Here is a 21,501-nt window from a genome sequence, read left to right on the forward strand (position 1 = left end):
TTATACAGGCCTGTAGGTACAAAGTTGTATGTTAACCAGTTTTCACCCATGATTCCCATGATGCTCACCGTCTCTCCGGGGAGCCTGCAACACGGACGCTTCTCGGATGGCGCGAGCCCACCTCTCAGCCTCCTGGAGGTTCGCGAGCGGGTCCTGGACCAGCGCGACCCGAAAGCACTGCTCCACTCTCTGCCGGGCCACTCCGGCGCTCATCCAGCGCCTCTTGAACGGGTAGAAATACGCCGTAAAGTAGGCGCCAACGTCCGCGCTGTCTGGCCCTCTGTACGCCCGGCAGCCGACACAGTCGGTTAAGTTAAAAACCACCTTAGTCCGGCCGGGGGAGGAGGAGATCATCTGGATGTTCAGGGCGCTCTCCGTTAAGCTCACGGAGTACCGGACCCTGTCGTTGAGCGTGTCCGTGAACTCCCCGTACAGCACGCCCACGACCCCGTTCCGCTGGCGGGATGGGTCCAGTTCAGAGGCGTCTTTCTCCATCCCGGACGGAGAGAGCGACGCGTCCCGCAGGCCGGTGTGCGGATGGCGGAGCGGTGCAGACTCTGGTCCTGCCTGCCAGCCTGCTGTCTGTGGGACCCTTTGAGTGCGATACAAGCAGCTTTCCTAGTTCAGAGTCTCTCCCTAGTGACTGAAAGGAGGTACAGCAGTGGAGGAGCAGGAGGAGAGCACAGCCGGCTGTCCTGAGGAAACACTGTGCTTTCTCTGAAAACTGTCTCTGAGGGAAACAAGCCCCAGAGAGCAAATTTAATCCGGCTGACTCAGGCCACATGTGTTTCTTCTGCCCTAATATACGCCCAGCTCCAAGGCCAAAGTTTGGCCAATTTAGTGCAGGATTGAAACATAAATATTCCCGAAGCTGTGGTCCAGCTCTTCCCATACCGTCATTTTAAGAGTAAAGTTATATCCATATCCGAATAAAAATGTACAGCTGGTCCAAGTCTGGCCCAAGTACTTCCTGTAAGGTAGTGAAGTTAATTTAAGTTGGATATTCGTCAGACATTCTCGGCTTCCCTCAAAGTTAGAAGAGGGAGGACGGTTAGCTGAACTCCGACCCCTCACACTTAACAGACAGACCCTGACTTAGGGACCATCAATAAACTACTGCTCAATGAACACAACTGATGTTTTTGTAACATGTCCATGACTTGGCCATATAATATATATATATATATATATTATACAGCTAAATTGGGTACATGTTGACCACTAATTTTAAATGCTTAAGTGTTATCCATATATTTTCAATAAATTTTTTTTTTTTTTAAAGAATACGTTTTTTTGTGCCAATATCTTTGAGGTCATGTAGGACAAACAGGTCGCGCCCCTTTAATTTGGATATTATTGCTTTTTCTATTTTCAATTAATATTTTCTCAAAAAAACAATCATGTTTTTTTCAGTAGTTTCCATGTCATGTGTCACAGTTTCCTCAAATCAATGTCAGATGTTAATACTGACTCGGAAAAATAAGACACACCTCATTATATTGGATTTTCATGCTTTATCTATTTTATATTAATATTTCAATGAAAAATGTATGATAATACTCACTTTGACAAATAAGACACACCTCATTCCATTACTTTTTATGGCTTTTTCTATTGAAATGTTTAAATAAAAAGGGAAGATATACTATGAAGTCGTTCAGAAGGAAACTCAAGTTTTTTTCCCCCTCCCTAATATCTTGTTCTACACCCCAGACCAGTTGGTGGCAGTAATGCACCTCCAAGCTGGTTTGCCAACCGCCTATTAATAAAAAGGACGAAGAAGAAAGTTTCCAGTCTCTCTTTCACTGGCAGCGTGCTGAAGGGCAGCTGGAAAGGCTCTCACTCCAACATGCGTCTTTCACAAGTCGTGATGTATTTATGTCCAAATATGAGATTTGCTGACGATGAGCCGCCGTGAGCAGGTAATTACTTTATAAATATTTAACGAGAGTTGAGTGTGTGGAGGTTTGAATGCGGATTTATTTGAACTGTGTAACACTGCTAGCTTGTGAGTTAGCTACCTTGAGGTTAAGCTAACACGTGTAAGAAGACTGTAGGGGGAAAAGTTAACTTTTTTAAATGGGTGATTTTGAGTGATCAGAGAACATATTTCATAATGAGTACGTAAAGTTGCATGCATTCATGTATAACCGTGAATTTGCATTGTATAACCTAGCTTAAAGGAGGGACCGGCAGGCACGTGGTCTTTCTTTGCTGACCGGTTTGCTTCCTGATGTCTTTGATCAGATATCTAATGTGTTTTATTCAATCTATTAACTTGACAGGCAGCTATGGATGTTGTGGGATGAAGCTCATCTTATTGCCAACAAAGGCTGACCGGATTTTCGTCAAAATGAAAGGTAAACCAACTGATAAATGGTGTGCTAGATTGTATTCCTAAATCTATGCAGTACTTGTGATGAGTTTGTTATCCCTGTCTGAAAATCGGTGTGGAAATCAATGGTATCTGACATGCTGCAGACTCGTGTGAGGCATCACAGACTGCTGGTGAATTACCACTAATGAAATGTTCTTTCACAGGGCCGTGGTTCTCCTGTCCGGCATGATATTGGCTGCTGAAGGGAGACGGATCATGGTTGAAAAGGTGTGTAGACGCATGTTGCATGATATCCAGGTTTCAACTGATTCAGTGATGAAAACTGCTGCATAGGAAGTGCCGTCTGATGCGATAACTGACGATGGAAATAGCTGTTCTGAGAAATATTTTCTAGTCTTGTTGCTTATGGTGTGCATAAACCAAACATGGTCATTTAGATGTAAAATTTCTCCCTGCAGGATCTAATGTCCACAAAGCAAGACTGAGGGGGCATAATGTTGCTGAGAAGTTAAGCAGGTAAATGCTTTTAGACTGACACTCCATGTCAAGCCAGTGATGATACAAGTTATCCCTGTCTGAACCCATGTGTGGACTCATGGTAACCTGAGGCTTGACTGGAAATACAAGATCAGTATATCTTTGCTCGACTGAAGTTGTGGTAAATGCCGTAAGTCTTAATTTCCCTTTTTTGTCTTGCAGATGAAGCCACTGGGGAAGCAGACATAACAGCTTCAGATTGATCTGAATGCAGTAGCTTTGATGGAATGCAAATTAAAAACAAATGTTTGCTCTAAAACATGTTTTAATAAAATTGTTGTATAAAATTCAAGTATTCATTCAATATTTCTTCTTCAAATTGTCCAAGAAGATCTGCTCCTGCTTGAGGTATTCATGGTCCTGTGTGCAGGAAAAAAGAAGGAATTGGGAACGGAAATGTTTGAAAGCTGTTGTGGTAGCAACTTAATGTGTTGAGGCAGATGTCTGATGGCGTGTGAGCCACACCAAGCTGTTGTAATCGGTCTGTTTTATCATTAAAAGCCTCTTCAGTGACGCCTACTTGTGTTCGTTTTAATGAAATCTGAAGTCGTGTAATCGTTTCTTGTGCACTTGTTACAGGGGGTTTCATAGCCTTGTATATTGTGCAATACATACAGTCCTGGAATATAAGGGACGTTATAGCTACATGTCTAATACAGCTTGGTGAAAGGACTACACCTTCAGTTTAAGGTTATACCCCTACTAAACATATCATGACCACTTGCAAAAACCAGAATGGAAACAAGTGGTTTAAAATTTTAACTTGTTTACCCATTAGGCCTGCACAATATGAGGAAAATGTGTATAGAATAGTTCAATATCAATGAGTTGGCTAATATGCAGGTCGACACAAACCCGGCTGAGGCATCATCTGATCGACCGAAATGGTGCGAGTGCATGGCCCATATATCCAAGACTGTGATGCATTCAATGACGAAGCCCTACTTAATTTAAATGTATAATTAAAGCGCAAAGGTTACCTTTTCTGCAGTGTACTTCCACAGAGCCAGACTAGCCTGAAGAGCTGTAGCCTGGGAGTTGGCATATGAAGGAGAAAGGAGAATATCCATGGTCGATGTCGGATCGGGGTTTGGCAACACTGAACCTGCATCTGCACAAACAAAACCTTGTTATTAACTAAATAATTAAACAAAGATTTTCTTAAGGGTTTATGAACTATAGAACAGCCAGAGTTGACCTCACCTGGTAGAACGGGTTGAATAATTTGTGGTACAAAGGTTACATGACGGTCTTGCCCCAGCTTCTCTGTGTCCTTCTGCAGACTACTTAACCTTATTCGTTCCTATAACGAGACGTGTACAGGTATGACCACATGGTCACCATTAACGGGTTTGTTAATATTTTTTAGAGAGCTGTATGAGTAACAAACCTGAAGGATTCGTTGTTCTTGCTGCCTCAGCCGCTCTGTCTGCGAGTGGATATTCCTCAGCCTTGCCCCGTCCTCAGCCTCGATGCATTTTGCCTTCTGCAGCGCTCGCTCTCCTTCCTCGTGCTTCTCTGCTGCGAGCTGCGGAAATCAAAGTGGCTAAAGCTTCAGTATTACACGTCTTTACTGCATTTAAGCGTCTGTGTGACGTGAATTTACCTTGCTGAAGGCCTCCACCTCTTGGGCTCGTGACTGGAGTCTCAAGGCTGTGCTGCTGATTTTCTCTTTCTCTCTGTCCAGTTCCTCTCGTAGACTCTCCAGAGTCTCTTTCTCCTTTGTCACAACCATCTCCTTTTGTTTCAGCTCTGCCGTGTGGAGCTTTAGATCGGCGTGTTCCTGTAACAGAAAGATAGTGAAATTACTGCGTCTCATAGAACTAAACAAACTGACTTTATAAATATATATCATTATATGTAGTGCTTTAAACAGAGCCGCGCTATCATTTAAAGAGGGGGGATTATGCTGTTTCACATTTTAAGACATATATAATGTTACAATGTTGGATGTCCGTACTAAACATGGGTTTCAAATCAGTAGGTAAAAGTATGTTGCAGTTATCCGCGGGCCTCTCAGCTCATTTTAGGCTGCTGTGAACGCCAGGTTTCAAACAGTTTTGTCTACACGCTGCACTTTGTGATGTCATAAAGTGCAGCTTCAGCAGGCTTCGGAGTGCTGGCCAATCAGAAGAAAGTGGGCTTGTAGGGGCGGGGTTTCTTAAAGGGACAGAGCTGAATGAGGACTAATCATGTACACCTTTATTAGTCTTTGTCTAAACGCCTCTGTTCTCTCCTTTCACTGATAGTTCTGTAAAGCCCTCATTTGTTGGATGTTCATATAAAACAGAACAAAAAAAGACACCCCTTTGTCCTCGACTGTGAATCCCACCTGTGCCAGACTGAGGATGGAGCCCTCCCTCTTCTCCAGCAGGCTGCTGGCCTCCCGTTCGGCCCTCTCATGCCTCTGCTTCTCCAGCGTGTGGAAGTGGGCCCACTCAGCTGCCAGCATCCTCCTCTCGTCTGCACACTGCTGCATCACCGACTTCTGCTCCTCCAGTAGGGCGCTCTGACAGGAACAGAGACAGGCGGGAGAGGTTAAGGAGGGAGCTCGTGGAATCAACAAAGAGTGCAGCCTGCACTGATGTGCATGATAATCAGCCTCACCTTAGCTCGTTCCAGCTCCTCTCTCTCCATGTTGATCTGCATGCTGAGGGCACGCCGCTCCTCCTCCAGGCCTCTTTGGGTGGACTCTGCTTTTGCCTGCTCTGCTGTCATCTTCCAGCGATCCTGAGATAGACAAAAAAAGAAAAAAGTTTCTTTGAGGGGAACATTTTCAGGATTTTGTATGTTTAGACTATATATAGAAAGTGGATCTAGCCATCGTGACAGCACCCATTAGTACGTGGACAAGAGATGCTTTGTCCTGTCTCTATCCTGGTTAAAAGGACGTCTCGGGAGCATCCTGTCAATCACAGGTAGCCACGCCCTTAGGCATACCCTGCTTTTTCCTTGATTTGACTCTAATTTGGACCCTAATTCACAAACTAATCATCGTGCTGTGTGAAAACAGACTTGAACAAGAGATTAAGACCCTTAACCCAACAGGAAAAAGTTCTGACAAGCTGACAACTGCAGAGAAAGCCAGCTCCACATTTGATTCACTTTCAAACCAAGAGGTTACGTCCACTTCCTGTAAAGTCTATGGTATGTATCTCAAAGCAATGCAGTCTGTTTTTGAAGACTACTATCACCCCGACCTTCTCCAGCTGTCTCTGCTGCTCATTGAGCTGAGTGTCCATCCTGGATATGATTTCCTTCAGGTACGCTCTCTCGTCCTCAAAGGTTTTCTGCTTCTGGGCCAGACGGTCCTGCATCACTGTGAAGCACATTTACAGAGCGACCTTAACCCACTTGTAATGCGACACCAACGACAGCGTGCTGTTACACAAAGTGTGTGCATGTGTGTCTGAGGTACGTCGAAGCTGCTCGTCTCTGTGCCGCGCCCCCTGCTCCAGGCAGTGAGCCGTGTGTTCGTGCGTGCTCTCCACCCGAGAAGAAAGATCTCCGAGCCGAGAGGAGAACTGCTCCATCTGCTCCACCACCACCGTGAGAGACCTGGACACAAGCCACAGACATGCTCGTGGATATTACAAGAGGCTCTGAGATCAGGAGAGAAATCATAGAGAAAAACTACTATCGTGTTATGGGTGGGGGACAAATCAATACAGCATAAAACTACAATACTTTTGAGTGTATGGATACACAAATCAAGTTTAAATATTATATAATATTACGTAATATTTGAAATACAAATTAAACCTTTTGGCACTAGAATGACAAAATAAAATTGTGCTGTTTTGTTCCACTAAAAGGATGCTAGAAGGGCATTTCTTTTTACTGGTGAAGTCAACATGGTCATGGGCAGCGGGATGAGGGAGGGAGTTGGTTAAAACAAATCATTCAAATGATTCTAACATTTCTATTTAGCAGTAATTTTTTTGTCAAATATTTTTATAGATTTTTTTCCATTTATGGGATGGGTACAGAGGAGACAAGGACAATAGATGCACAACTAAGGTCATCTCTTAGTGTGTTAAGCTTGACACCGTTGAAAATAAAAATAATAATAATGTCTCTTTAACAACCAAAGTGCATTAGAGAGTAAGTACCCCTTCCCTATCCGAACACCACATTCAATCACACTCATTCACACCACAGGTAACAGAACAGACAAGACAATTAACTGTTAGAAGTATCCACGAGTGGAGAAATAATATAGCGGAGAAAAAAAATACAAAAATACAAAAAAAATATTGTTAAAAAAAACAATTAAAAAAAAAGGAAAAGAAGGAGAAATAAAATAAATAATAAACAGAATCAGCAACTCAGCAGTTCATTGGTTGTCAGCTTCAATATGTAAGGTATCTATATGAAGTAGAAAAGGCTGCCAGGTTTTATGAAAGGACTGTAGGGAACCCTTTAGGGAGAATCTGATTTTCTCAAGTCGCTATTTAGCAGTAATTTAACTTAAACTTAACTGTACTGTACTTTATTAATGGATGAGGGGAAATATAATTTACTATTATTACAAACATGCGACACACACACAGGCCCAAAATACACACATGTATGGACAAAATGGACCCAGACAAACATGCATTAATGGAGGGTGTGAAGGAAATGTTGATGTTAACCTGTTTGATTTTATGTTTTAACTTCTATAATATTAAATATTCAGTCATCATGGTATAATCAGCTAAGGTTCACTGCAAGGATATGTATTGTCTACTCCTCTCCAGGGTCTTCACAGATTCACTGTTGCTCCTTCTGTCTGAGAGATAGTTAGTGGCCTTGTCTGGGGTGAAGCGCTCCAGGACAAGGGGTAAACTCTAGGCGCCTCAGCTAAAGTCATAACAATAACACCTTGCTTTGTCTCTGCGAGAGGTAGTTCTTTCTGTAATGTATAACATACACTGTGAACCTTGAGTCTGTGTCAGTCAGCTAGACAGCTGCGTTCTGTGTAGTACGGGTGTGACCCAGCTCGAGTTGTAAACAGCTTACACTCATCTTCTATTATTCTTCAATTATAGACATCGAAGAACCTTATTGGTCTCGCCATTGCAAATTGCCAACACAGAGGGATGTCAGGCTCAGGGGGCTGCACTGTGCAGGAGTCCACACATATTAGTATTTGGTTTAGCTGGACTATTTAGACTGTAACAACAGTAAGGAGCGTGCAACACTGTAGCAGGTTTTTAAGAAAGTATTGGTCTGTCTGTCTGCATGCAAATCCCATTTTACTGAAGAAAAGATTGTTGATAAAATCACAATGACAATCACAATATACACAGTATTGTCAGGCCTCTGATAATTCCCACCAGCAGTAAAGGAGTTTCATTATTAGAGTAATTGTGGCCTTTAAAAAACATCCTACCTGGTCTGAGATGTCGCACTTGTCACTGCATCGATCTCCTCGTCCTTTAACTTCTTCAGTCTCTTGACCTGGTCCTCGTGGTCTTTCTTCATCTCCAAGACAGATTTCCTTTACCACAAAGTAGGACAAATATATGTTGCTGCATTTATTATAAATATAATATACTTATTTTGGGACTTGCTGCATAGTTTTATTAAGTTATCTGACTTATTTCTTAAAGTAAAGCGCAATCAATTCTTTAAATACCTGTTTTGTTCAGAGAAACTTTAATAATGCCGTAGAATAATAACTGTTAATGTATCGTCATAATAAACATTATTACTACAGAAAAGGACTTGTTTACCTCTGAAGGTCTCTGAGCCTCTGCACCTCCTGGTCCCGCTCCTGCTGGGCCTGGGTCAGCTTGCGCTGGTACTGAGCCTGCAGCTCTGAGCGCTCCTGCTCTGCCGATCGAGTCGCAGCGGCCAGGCGCTCCATCAGGTCTTCACACTCCTGCCGCGCTTGTGTCTCCCTCTGTGCCGCCGATTCCTCGAGCAGCTTCGCGCAAGCCCTAGCGAGGCAGGGCAAAAACTCAGGGTACGTCTTTAGCATACAGGCACACATAAGCTGCTGGAAGTGGAGGAAATTATGCATGAAATGTGTATGTACTTGTGTGTATTGTCCATGAGCTCCATGTCCTGTTTATGCCGCTTCTGGACGTTCTCCAGCAGCAGTTGGCTCTGTTCTCGCTCTAGCTGCAGGGTCTTGACCTGGACAACAACACAAATGAGCTTCAGGCTATGGCAGGTTATTATTCCTACAGTTCTTGTGCATTAGCATTAACATACCTGTCCCTCCAGCTGGACGATGCGAGCCTGTAAAGCTTGATAATCTAGAGGCGTCTCTCTCTCTCTGGCTCTCTGCAGGACACTTGCATCCATAACCCCTCCTAGTCCCAGGAACTGAGACTGCATCATCTTCAAAAGCCAAGAACAAACCAGGTCACAACTTTGTTCTTATATTGTTAATTTATCTGCAAGTAGAGACTTTAATGTTCCTGACCTGCTGTTGTAAAAACAGCTGCTGCAGGCTGTCTGTCAGTAAAGCAGACACAGGTGTGAGCGACGGTGGCTGTGTGGAGGTTTCATCCAGAGCCTGACGAGGCGCCGCGGGTCCTTTATGAGACGCTGAATGTTGGGGTCGGGACTGAGGCTGAGGTTCAGGGTGGCTAAAGCTACTAGCAGCCTGAGGAGGGAAATCTGAGGGGTGAGAGGAAGTCAGAGTTTGTACAGGGTCGACCTCAGCGTGGAGAGGAGTCGGTGAGGAGGGTGTGAGGGTGGAGAGCGGGTGAGGCTGGATGGTGGGTGTTTGCTCTGTAACTATAGAGGGGGGTTGTGGTGAAGGTGAGGGGTGAGTGGAAATGGTTTCTGCATGAGGAGGAGTAAAGGTGACTTGATTATTCACCAGGATTTCACTATGATTATGATTTTTGACCCTACTAGTTAACTCATCATGGTGACAATATTTACTAGTTAACTAGTAACTATTAAGGGCCACAATTCAGACTAGAAATACTAGTTGGTTTTTAACAACCAGTAAGCCAAAATGTCCATTAGTTATACTAGTGAGTGACGTTTTGACCCTACTAGTTAAGTAGTCATGATGAAAATATTTACTAGTTAACTATTAAGGGCCACAATTCCCACTAGTAATACTAGTTGGGGTCTTTTTGACAACTAGTAAGAGGCAAAATGTCCATTAGTTATACTAGTTAGGGTCTGTTTGACCTTAAAAGTATACTAGTGAGGCTTAACAGGGTTACTAGTTAACTAGTAAGAGCCAAAACATCCACTAGTATTGCTAGTGACGGCATTTTTGACCCTACTAGTTAACTAGTCATGATGAAAATATTTACTAGTTAACTATTAAGGGCCACAATTCCCACTTGTAATACTAGTTGGGGTCTTTTAGACAACTAGTAAAAGCCAAAATGTTCATTAGTTGCACTAGTGAAGGCATCGTTGCTCTTACTAGTAAACTAGTGAGGTAAAAGCATTTACTAGTTGAACTAGTGAAAGCCAGAATGGTGCAGAAGATCTCTCGGCATTCCAGCTCAAAAAGTCACTTTATCGGCCCCCATATTGGTCGTCGTTGACTTTATTGGTCTCATATCTTCTAGTACAGAGAAGGTATTTGGATGGATGGATGGTGCAACAGAACTATATACCTTGCTTGGTCCTCCTCTCGCTGACAGGAGTGGAGTGAGCAGCGGGGCTGGACTGTCTGTGAAAAGTGTCGCTGCGCAACAGAAAGGGAAAATTGCAAAAAAACAACCACAAAATATTGTTGCTTACAGTCGCTGACTTTGATGGATTCACACGACAGATATGTTACCTCGTTTCTTTCACGGATGTTGCAGTGTCCTCTCTGATCATGGGCGCTTGAGAAGTGGCTTGTTTACTGAAACAAAGAGCAGGATATCATTCAGTGATCACAAGCAGGCTTCTTCTGTTGTGTATTTTCTTCGTTCCTCACTGTACCTTACAACCGCCTCCTGCTCCTCTTCCTCCTCCTGGCTTACAGAGTCTTCCTTCCTGGTAGCTTTCCCCTCAGAGCGAGACCCTGACGGAGTCTTCTTCCTGCTCAGCGCTCCTGCTAACCAGTCATCCTCCTCCTCCTCCTCCTCCTCCTCCTCCGCCTCCTCCTTCCCTCTCTCCTGGCTTTTAGAAGCGTCTGGCTTGGTTTGTTTGGGGACTTCATCAGTCAGGGGTGGGGGGTCTGCGGCCATTTTTGCAGCAGGTGTGGCAGGACTACCGCTCAATGAGGGTCTGCTCTTTATTACAGGAGAGGAAGGGGCTTTTGGTGTCTCCGCTGTGGTCTCTTTGGCATCGTCTTCTAAAAAGGTGTGGTCGTCGTTTGCCTTGAGGCCTAGCCAGTCTGCTGAGTTGCGATGTCTAATGGAGGGGGTGGGGGTGGTGGGTTTTGGTTTCTTCTCAGGGGTAGACAAGCTGACATCCTCTGTGGAAAATCTGATGATAGGAGAAAAAACAGTTAATCACAGCAGGTAAAAAGCCTCCTATAAAACACCTAGATTTGATCTCACACACCTGACAGACTGCCTGCGGGACTGGCGTCCTTCAGGCGTGGACACCAGAGTGGGCTGATAGGAGCCGAACGTGAGGTCATCTTCTAAAAGTGGCTCTGAGAAACAGGAACAAATTCTCCAATAAATATTTAATTGTCTTTAAACAGTTATGCAAAGTGAACCACAAGGTGCTCTCCTACCTTTCCCACCAGCGGGCTTCTCTTGTTGCTGCTCCTCTTGAGAGGAGAGGAGGTGCTCCTTCCTCTCACCGGTTGGAGGTCGCTCCAGAAGATGAGGTGAAGTCAAACTCTGCAGGATCTCGTCTAGTCTCGTACGAGCTCTCGGCGACGGCTCGGTCCTGAGAAAGTTATTGCATTAACAGACAAAGTGAAGAGGCGCACCCTAAAGCACTAAAGCAGTAATTATTTATCATTGAGCACTAAAAATAAAGACCACAATAAGAGTAAGACGAGGGGAGTGAAAACAGAGCTGTTACCTGTCCTTGTTGGACCAAAGCGCCGTCTCTTTTTTCTTAGGATGCTTTTTCTCACTTTCAAATCCGAGTACATCCATCAGGTCGTCCTTATCGTCATCAAACGTCAGATCACCACGTTTCTTTGCTGCCTTAGCTGAACAAACGCAAACATATTCAGTTCTTAACGTTTTTTTAAGTTGTAAGTTGGAAACCTAAAAAAAACAGGACATTTAAGGCTCACATGCTTCAGTGTCCAGGAGTCGGGATGCTGAGGGAGACGGTGCAGACTGTTCGGGTTTGGACAGCTGAATGCTGGGTTTAGATTTCGGCTCTGTTTCCTCTGGAAGCAAGTCATCGCGCAGATCAGCCAGGGGGTCGTCCACGTCTGCAGAGGAACATGGATTCGTTACTCTTTGTATAAGGTTTTATTGATAGAGTATGATACATATTTTGTATGTTTACATACCCAGTTGCCATTTTATTAGGTACATGATTTTAATCCAATATAACTCAATAATAATAGTGTTTTGCAGTGATTTCCTAAGTGTGTGTGCCGCATATAGACTGTATAAAAAGATGGATGACATGACAGCCCCCTAAAAGTGAAGCCAAACCCTCTCTATCGCCCCCTGCTGACTGGCTGCAGTATAGGTCATAAGCCCCGCCTCCTCCATGTTAACAGATGGGACATGAGTCAAACTATAAAATCTAAATACACATCAAATACATTTTTCTCAAACATGGTTTCTGTCATTATAGTTAGTTCTTATCATGCTGATATACATCCAAGTGTTCATTTTTCTGACAAGTTTAGTTTTAATTAGTTATTTGATGATATAAAAAAGGATGATTGACAGCTCTGTTGACTAATCCGGCTAATGATGTAACTAAAACAATCACTACAGTCATTGAAGTTTCCAAACCTGTGAAGGTCGGCTTCAGACCAACAAAAGAAGCTGTTCTGTTGTTAAATAAGCCGGAGTGCGGGATCTTTGCTGCTTGTTCACTAAGTTAAGTGTGTGTTTTGGTTAGCAGAAGTGGCTACGGCGGCTCCACTTGGCGATCTCTACTGCGTAGACTCTGGCTCCAAATGATGTCACCATCGCAAGATGGCAGCGCCTATCACGGGGGCTATTTTGGCTTCAATTTTGTACAATGAGAGCAGACTGAGACGTGTAGTCCATCTCTATATATACAGTCATTGTTGCTGCAGCCCCCTGGTGGGCTGTGAAGGTAATGCAGGTGGACCTCATGGTCATTTACAAGAAGAAATATATGGTTTTTGTTTCTCAATTTTACTATTTGCACTTACTTTTTGCTTTTTATTTGCACTGTATTGCCATAGATCCTCTTTCATATAGAGCTTATAGAACTTTTCTGAAATTGGAATATATGGGGAAATACATCATCCCCATATATCAATCAATCAAATAAAAGACCAAACACATTTACTAAATGTACTAATGTACCTTTAGTGTGAGGTGTCTGACCAAGACCGTCATCATCACCTCCAGAGTCTAAACGAATGCAGCAGTTTAAAGAAAACAAAACAAAGCTATCAGGAAACTTTCTGCTCAGCTTCGAAGAATAATGTAAAAAGGAGGCACACCTAAAGAGAAGTTGAACTTCCTGTAGTTTTGTGAGGTAGATGAAGGCGCGGAGTTTGGCTTCTTCCTCTCTTTGGTGGGTTCATCTGAGTGGAGAGGAAGGAGGCACGGACTATTGAGGTCAACTTCAAAGCAAGCGATAATTCAAAGCTAATGTTGTGAAATTTACCTGCTCCCTCTGCTTTTCCATTTGTCTCCAATGTAGAAGAGTCTTTCTTCCCTTCATTAGCATGCTGCGTTGTTTGTGCAGGAGCAGAACTGGGCTTTTTCTTTGGTGCAAAAAGCTCTGCATCCATATCATCCATGTCCTGCACAGGGAAAGACAGATAATAAGAGAGGCAGACATGTGAGTAGACCGTATTCCATGTACAGACTTTATAGCTGAACTTGGCCTCTGCATTTGCACAGTTCATAACGTCCTACCTTCATGTTCTTCAGTATGTCACTGGGATCTGCAGCTGAGACATCAGAGTCCTCGGATGGAAAAGAGAACATTAACAACAATTTATGCAAAAAATGTTACGATGTATAAGTGTGCCCCTTTTTGCATACTTCTCTGCATACCTCAGTGTCTCCTCCATCCCTCTTCACCTCCTCTGCTAGCATACTGAAGATGTTATCAGTCGCAGAAGAGCTGCAGACACACAGCACACAACATATATCCTATAAACAGGATATGTCATATTTAGAGGTATTAAACTGTTAAACTCCTCCAACTTACCGAACCAGTGGTCCACTGCGTGCTTCTCTACTTCTTACTGGGTGCTCTGGGGAATAAATGTATGATAGAACCTATTATAACACATAAAACGTTTAAGGTTAAAATGTCATAACTATAAAAATAACCCAGTGTGGTTAAAAAGTGCATCACTTACTTTTATCATCAAATAAGCTGTCGAGCAAATCATCACCTCCAAATGAACCTTAGGAAAACGTGAGGGGACACTTTAACACAGGGGGACTCAAGCTTGTTGATTTTCAGGTATGTAGGTATAGTTTAATATATTTATATCAAATAACACTTGACGAACTTACTTTTGGATGGTTTACCCTTTGACTTTGAAGCCTATGAAAACAGGTTAACATCATTTTTTATTCTACAGCTGAAATATATCATACTCGTGTAACCATCTATAGCTGCGTTTCCACCGCCAGAACTTTCCACAGGGACTTTTAGAGGCACTCAGTACATTTCCAATGTAGGGAATCATTAGGGGAGATTGCATGGGATAAAAAAAGGAAAAGTTTTTGATGCTGAATTGCAGGTTAAGTGTTAATAAGTTAAAATACAGTTACCTCAATACAGCCACTACTCAATGTTGCAGTGTATCTTTTTAATTTTAATAGCCTTCATTCTTATTTTATTTTGTCTTAAGGGGATGCACGACAACACACATTATTGGTATCTTCCGATTATGGCTTGAAAATGACATATTGGCATCGTCATATATGTCATTTTTCTGCTGATAAAACGCTTTAATTCTGCCTAAATGCTTGATGACCCCCCCCCCCCCCAAAAAAGAAAAGAAAATACAAATAAATATGGCATTTTGTACATAACCTAAGTTTAAGTACTTTTCTTATACTGCCCAATGAATGTGTACATTTTAAAAAGCACTGTATTATGTTATTTCTGCACCCGCCATTTGGCCACTACAATAAGAATAGCATGTTATCAATTCCACTACAGGGGAGACTTGATGTTCTCTGCATTTAGGTGGAAAAAAAACATGTGCCTAATATATCTATCTAAACAGACAATCTGCAAAAAGGCTCGGAAAATATTGGCATATTGGATATCAGCAAAAAATCCAATATCGTGCATCCCTAATTTTTACTGATTAAAATAATGGCACGTGTACAAGAAGATAATAATAGGCTGGAGAACCCTTTTAGTCCCTTGAAAAGAAGCACCTAGTGGAAACGTAGCTTATAAGTGAAACTAGTGTTGAGTAACTTCTACAAATTGCTAATCAAATGTTAGATGTAATTGAATACATGCGTTTTACTTTTTCTAAAAGCTTATACGCATGTAAATATAAATTCATATCATTATTTATCAGGAAAATGTTGATACCAATTTGTCTCACCATGTTGAATATCTCCTGGTAGCTTTGGAGAGTAGATAGCTAGTTAGCTAGCTAGCTAAATCTGGTTAAGCGTCTCCTGTCTCCATTGGTAACCACGCTTCTGTTAGGTCGGTAAGCAAGCATAATAATGACACAATATACTATTATGATCTGTTAATGTGGCTTCAGGTTGTGTTGCTTAATGCGTTAATACTGTCGTGTGTAGTCGAAACGTTCAGCTTTATAAAACAGCCAGTTTACTTTAGGTAATTAAAACGAATCACGCCGCCGCTAATGCTACATCACATACATAGATAAGGCTGTGAGCCTTATACACGCCTCTGCTAAGTCAGTTTTTTTTATGGTAACGTTAATAATAAAGTCCCAGCTTTAAAGACACTTGAAACAAAAGGGAAATCATAAGTATTTATCTTTTAGAGGTTTACTGCAGTAGTAACATTAGCAAAACCGTACCAACCGGCGCGAGACGGATATTTCCTGTTTACAGTCCGCAGTGAATTGTGGGCGCTGTAGTTTTTGAATTGGGAAAGGCCGAGAAACTTTTTGGTACCCGACTTGACAGACTTTTATGTCATACGCTTATAAACGGCGAACAAATATATATATATATTTTTTCTCTTTAATTATTATCATTTCTATTTTGTATGCATGTCTGTTGGATTTTAGTTTTTTTAATCTTTTATTTTGCCGGTTATATGGCTGTCTTGCTTGTTTGTTCTAAAAAGAAAACCAATAAAATATGTTTTTAAAAAATCTGCGAACAAAACAAAACGTTGGGTTGATTGGGGAGAAATGTTGATTTAACTTATTGAAAATGAACCTTTTGGCTCATTAGTGAATTATGTTGTAGTGTAAGGGTTTAACCGTTTGCTGCTTTTCTCCAGTCTATGTTTTCACCTTGAGTTACCTAGCTTAGTTTAGAATCAGAGGAGCACGTGAATGCAGGGTTCAGGCTGCGTCTACAGTGTGGCCGTGCTATTTCTGGACAGACTTTGGCATCTTTACCTGCTTGCTTTTAAAGTGAAATCAACCAAACGGCTTAACCACCAGGTGGCGTCAGAGGTTAGAAAATTAGCCAAAGCAAATCAGTTACAACCAAATTGAAGAGCTGAATAATTTATCTTCTTAAGCCTATGTTTAATTCAGTGAGGTCTAGGCCTTATGTTGCACTTCCAATCAGCACTATTACAACTCCAGTAAGCACATGGCTCAAAGTTGGGCTTATAACACTATTCATTCTGCACCCATCCAACTTAGTCATATGCTGATATCAAATTAAACCCCCAATCTTTGTCAGATTTGTTGCATATGTAAAATGTAAAATCAAGGAGAACCCATTATTGATCAACACATCCAACTGTACTCCTATGTGCCTTATAGTTTGAGATAACATTCAGATCAGTTCCTGTCATTTAAGTTGAGGAGCACTTCGGGTATCCTCATGAGCTCTTTAAATGATCTCATTATCTTGAGGAATGTTTTCTTGGGATAATAAGATAAATTAACCCATTATTCGGAGAAAACAAGCTTTGTTAACCTTGAGTAAACTATATAATTAACTGGGGATCTGAAGGTAACAGTATTAAGAGAACAACTGCAAGCATGGCTGCCCTCAGCTTCCGGATGTAGGCTACCTGCTCAGTGATGTGAAAACCTTCGCGCAAGTGATAATTGGCAGCCATTCTCCTGTGATAAGTATGCATGTCTGAAAGTCAATCGCATTTTATTTTAAAGCAAACAGCGTTCTTATTGCATTTCAGAAAAGCTCTTTGTTTTGCATCCAGACACACACACACACGAATGCATTTTAATGCTTTATTTAATCCCTGTAACAACAACATAAACCTTTAATTGTGTCAGAGAATGACTCTACCTTCCACGCGCAGTACAATACATGACTTAAGCCTCTATTACAGTAATGTGGTCACTTATCCGTCCAAAGCTCATCCTGTCCTCATACACACACATTTAACACATTAGTTACAGTTTACGTCAAAGAAAGCAAAACATAAAGACAGAAAAATAGAGGCACAGAACATGTCTTTTTCACTTCAAACTCCGAGCAAATTTCTGAAACAGGAAACAAAACAGTGAATTCAGTTTTCATAGTGAGGAAATCGCATTAGGAAGTGTGGCTTTAGTTTCCCGAGCTGAGATTCACTCAGTTGCTGTTTCCTGTTTTAGTCATACGAGCGTCTGCAGGACGGATAGATGAATCAAAAACAGGCCTCATTGTTTTTCTAGCCCACTTTTTTTCCAAATCCTGGTGGGAGTCTTGGCATGAGCTGTCAAATGCAGATGAATCAGAATCTGATCAGTGAGAGACAACAACAAGAAGATAACAGGAAATCTCTCCTGTAGTATCCAGGGGAAAGAAGTCTTGATAGCAGAGGCCACTGAAAAAAACAGACAATACAAATCAGAGTTGAACATTTTTAAACTTTTTCAGTTGGAAATGGACGACTCCGGTTTGAGTTCTGCACGGGAGAGCCAGCTGAAGTCAAAGTTGGCATAGAAGTCTTAAGTGATGTTATGAAATAATCATTCATCAAATAATAGATCAACCTGACTCAGCTGAATACACATCCTCCATAAACGTGTTGTTTTTACCTCCCACATCTGTTTTTGATTGGCTCCTTCTACTGTTTTGATTTTGCCCCCTTGCCTTATTTAGCTCCCTCACTTGTATGTTTTTCTTTTTGCCCCCGTGCCTTATTTTGCTTCCTTGTATTTTTGATTTTGTGCCCTCATCTGTTTTGCGTCCTTGTTTTATTTAGCTCCCTCTCCTGTATTTGTTTTTGCCCCCTTGCCTTATTTTGCTCCCTCATTTGTTTTGGTCCCTTGTATTTTTTTGTTCTCGCTCCCTTACTTGATTTTGCTCCCTTGTCTGCTTTGGTTTTTGCCCCCTTGCCTTAATTTGCTCACTCATCTGTTTTGCTCCCTCTTCTGTATTTGTTTTTGCTCCCTTGTCTGTTTTGCCCTCTGGCCAGTTTTTAATTTTGTTCCCTCTTCTTTCTATAAACTACTTTAACTACATTATTCAGTGGAGTAGATTATAAAAAAAAGATTAGGGATAATTTGACCACTGAATGCACAAACCTCTATGCAGCGGTCAGGATCTTTCAATGCTGCACTAACCGTTGGGTTGCAGCGATGTAGCCTAATGTATTCATAATAACCCTCTGAAGAGACGATGGATTGTTGTTCTACCTCTGAATGATTTAGTATTAGCAGTGTCGTAGTGAATACTCATAGCTAAATGTGGGGCAGGCATGTTAGCTCTTTATGCATCTGTGCCTCTCTAACATGCGCCACTGCTCCACTTTCTCCCCTTCTCTGTAGCCCCCTCTGTAAACCTCTCTTAACACGGTGACACACAAACACACATACGTAACACTTCAATATAACTGTCCATGTCTCTTTGGATGTTTCCTTTCTCTTTTTCTTCTTCTGTGATTCTCAGTTTTGTGTTTGGAAGCACTTTTTTCTTTTGTATTTATAACCAACAATTTAATTTATACAGTGCTGTTTGTCAAAACTGGTTTGATTATATTTAACATTAACCCACATTCTTGCTCAAATACTGCCAAAACACACACAGTGCTATCATCAAAAATGTTTAAGTTTATATGCTCAAAGGTATACCACTGATTTTCCACTAATAGTTATTTCCCATTTTTGCTATGCTCCTATTTACTTACCATTTCACCATTTCCAGTTAAATGAGCTACTGAAAACTTGATAGTGATAATCTGGAGGGAAATCTGGCAATATTAGTAAAAAGTAAAACAACCTGTTTGATCAACCATGAGCTTTCTTTAGACAATAGATATTGCAAAGCACTTTCTACATTACATAAGCACTTTAGCTAGTGTACGTTAACAATTCTTTTGCTACAAGCTAACGTAATTAAATTTTTAATTTAACTTTCCTTTTATTGTGTAAACCTGCCTATGTGTAAACATAAATATTAGCTTTCAGCCACTTTCTAGATAACTGTATGTTAGCTAATATTACTTTAGCTAGTAGGTATGTTAACTAGTAAGTTGCTACAAGCTAATGTTATGTTAGCTAGGAATTTAAGCCTTTCCTATTTTATTGTGTAAAATTACCCAACAGAAATCTGAACTTTCAGCCACTTCCTAGATAATTTTCACGTCAGCTAATATTCCTTTAGCTAGTAGGTACGTTAACTAGTTATTTTCTACAAGCTAACGTTAGAGGAATTTAAGCCTTTCCTATTTCATTGTGTAAAACTACCAAACGGAAATATTAGCTTTCAGCCACTTCCTAGCTAACAGTTATCTAGTAAGTGTTTTGATGCTAACGTTAGCTGTTGTCTGACTGTCCCTAATGAGTATCAAATATGTTGAGTTATCCAGTAATAGGTCCAGCTTTCCTCTTCATATTTTCACTGTTAATTGTCTTTTTAGTTGTAATGTATATAACAAACAACAACATTATTACAGCAGTTGAGCTTCCCATGCTGAATATGACTTAAGTAATGATCTGCCCTTGCTGCTTGTAAGGAAGTTAAAACATCTTGTGAGATACTTCCTTTACCCCTGTGCCCGTATCGTGCATCTTCCACGACTGTTTTCAGTGACTTTATTGACTGTGTGTCCTTACCCTGTGATGCTCACTGTTGTCATTGTTGGTTGCTTGCTGCTCCATTGCTCTTCATGTATGGCACCTCATTTTCTACAGGCTCTTTCTGCCTGTAATGTTAGATACAGAACAATGGCATTCTTAATCTGTACAATACAAATCTACACTGTTTGGCAAAGGAGGTGAACTCATTAAAATAACTGGGGTTTATTTGTTTGCTAGCGCGTGATTGTGTAAGCTAGCTGTTACCATGCTCCTCAAGGTATTGTTTGCAATAGCTGTGTAAGTGGCTAACCAGGGCTGGGGGTTGGGGGGTTGGGAGGTGGGGAGGTCTTAGAAGATTGCACTTTAGGCCAATTTGCAGCCATGAGCTGAAGAGCTCCGACGCTTTCCCCTACATTCATCTCTCCATTAAAAAAGCTGGAATACACTGTTGTTATGTATCGAGCCACTTAATGCACACACTGCTGCCTGAGGCAAACCCTAAAATAATCACGAGTGATTTTCAAATCAAAGGCGCAGATAAGACTCACACTACCTCCCTCACTCTCCCACACATGAAACAGACGTGCACTTGTTTGTACGTGTTGATATTTGTGGAATAGCTGGAAAGTATTTTATGGGTATTTAATTCTTTTCACACAAGCCTAAAGCGGTTAAAACTTCTGAATCCAAATGAAAAGCAGAGTTTAATTTCCGTTTCATATTTGAGAAAATTAATTCTTCTAAAGGACAGGAGTTCATGATGAGTACTCACGGTTTGATTTTGTTGGAGAATCTCTGCCGCAGGATGAGAGCGATGGTGGTGAGGACCACCATCGTGGTGCACATGGTCCTCCTACCCACCCAAGGATCTCCGGCCTTGGGGTCTGATGGTGTTTCAGAGCGCTGACGCTTCTCCTCCCATTGAAAGGCTTGAATGGTAAAATGCAGTGCGTGTGTGGTGTAAGAATCTGACTATTCCTGTATTTCCTCTTCGCTGTCACTCATGATTGGGGAGATTAGCTCAGAGGATTAGCTTGGATCAAGGATTGGGTTGGATCTCGCGGGGCAGGACTAGGAGGTAAACAGAGCCTGCTGTGTGCTTCTGTTCGGAAAACAACCCAACTAGCGATATGACGACAGCACAGCAACCTTGGTTTAGTGTTTTTCAGAAGAAAGAGGCATTATTTTGTTAAAAGTCCTGATAATAGATCAACACGACTACAATATAGTATGCGAGCATGGTGGAATAAACGGGCCTATAAATAGGTACTTCTAGCGTGAGCCACTTACTTGGCACCGCTGACTCAAGCAGACAATCGTGGGGCAGTAGGCCAAGAACCAGATTAGAGCAGTTATACGTTTAAAATGATTCAACGTCGTGGCAGGATTTTCTTTGTATTTTTTATTTAAAAATGCCGTT

General features: G+C 41.7%; 1 protein-coding gene, 1 long non-coding RNA gene and 2 other non-coding genes across 4 annotated transcripts; 3 read left to right on the plus strand and 1 right to left on the minus strand.

Annotated features, from left to right (window-relative positions):
- The first annotated feature begins 1,818 nt into the window (after positions 1-1,818).
- LOC138604160 (uncharacterized) lies at positions 1,819-3,378 on the plus strand. Its single transcript, XR_011309277.1, has 5 exons — positions 1,819-1,922; positions 2,286-2,360; positions 2,542-2,605; positions 2,797-2,854; positions 3,038-3,378. It is a non-coding gene; the product is annotated as an uncharacterized lncRNA (long non-coding RNA).
- LOC138604508 (small nucleolar RNA SNORD49) lies at positions 2,647-2,720 on the plus strand. The gene has a single exon (XR_011309294.1). It is a non-coding gene; the product is annotated as a small nucleolar RNA SNORD49 (small nucleolar RNA).
- LOC138604507 (small nucleolar RNA R38) lies at positions 2,883-2,952 on the plus strand. The gene has a single exon (XR_011309293.1). It is a non-coding gene; the product is annotated as a small nucleolar RNA R38 (small nucleolar RNA).
- LOC138604159 (fas-binding factor 1 homolog) lies at positions 3,131-15,620 on the minus strand. Its single transcript, XM_069676022.1, has 30 exons — positions 15,489-15,620; positions 14,434-14,464; positions 14,274-14,321; positions 14,120-14,165; positions 13,963-14,032; positions 13,822-13,872; positions 13,568-13,706; positions 13,401-13,484; positions 13,261-13,308; positions 12,033-12,176; positions 11,813-11,945; positions 11,517-11,674; positions 11,339-11,432; positions 10,772-11,260; positions 10,626-10,691; positions 10,459-10,529; positions 9,294-9,490; positions 9,080-9,208; positions 8,901-9,001; positions 8,596-8,802; positions 8,253-8,360; positions 6,294-6,433; positions 6,076-6,194; positions 5,483-5,605; positions 5,208-5,384; positions 4,482-4,658; positions 4,266-4,403; positions 4,079-4,178; positions 3,856-3,986; positions 3,131-3,235 (listed from the first exon to the last, which is right to left on the minus strand). Exons 1-30 carry the CDS (start codon positions 15,489-15,491, stop codon positions 3,176-3,178), a joined length of 3,582 nt encoding a protein of 1,193 aa, XP_069532123.1. The 5' UTR covers positions 15,492-15,620; the 3' UTR covers positions 3,131-3,175.
- Positions 15,621-21,501: the final 5,881 nt, after the last annotated feature.

Source organism: Semicossyphus pulcher, unplaced genomic scaffold (genome assembly GCF_022749685.1).
Source record: "Semicossyphus pulcher isolate SPU_LCO1_2020_fin unplaced genomic scaffold, fSemPul1.0.p SCAF_25, whole genome shotgun sequence".
Taxonomy (NCBI): domain Eukaryota; kingdom Metazoa; phylum Chordata; class Actinopteri; order Labriformes; family Labridae; genus Semicossyphus; species Semicossyphus pulcher.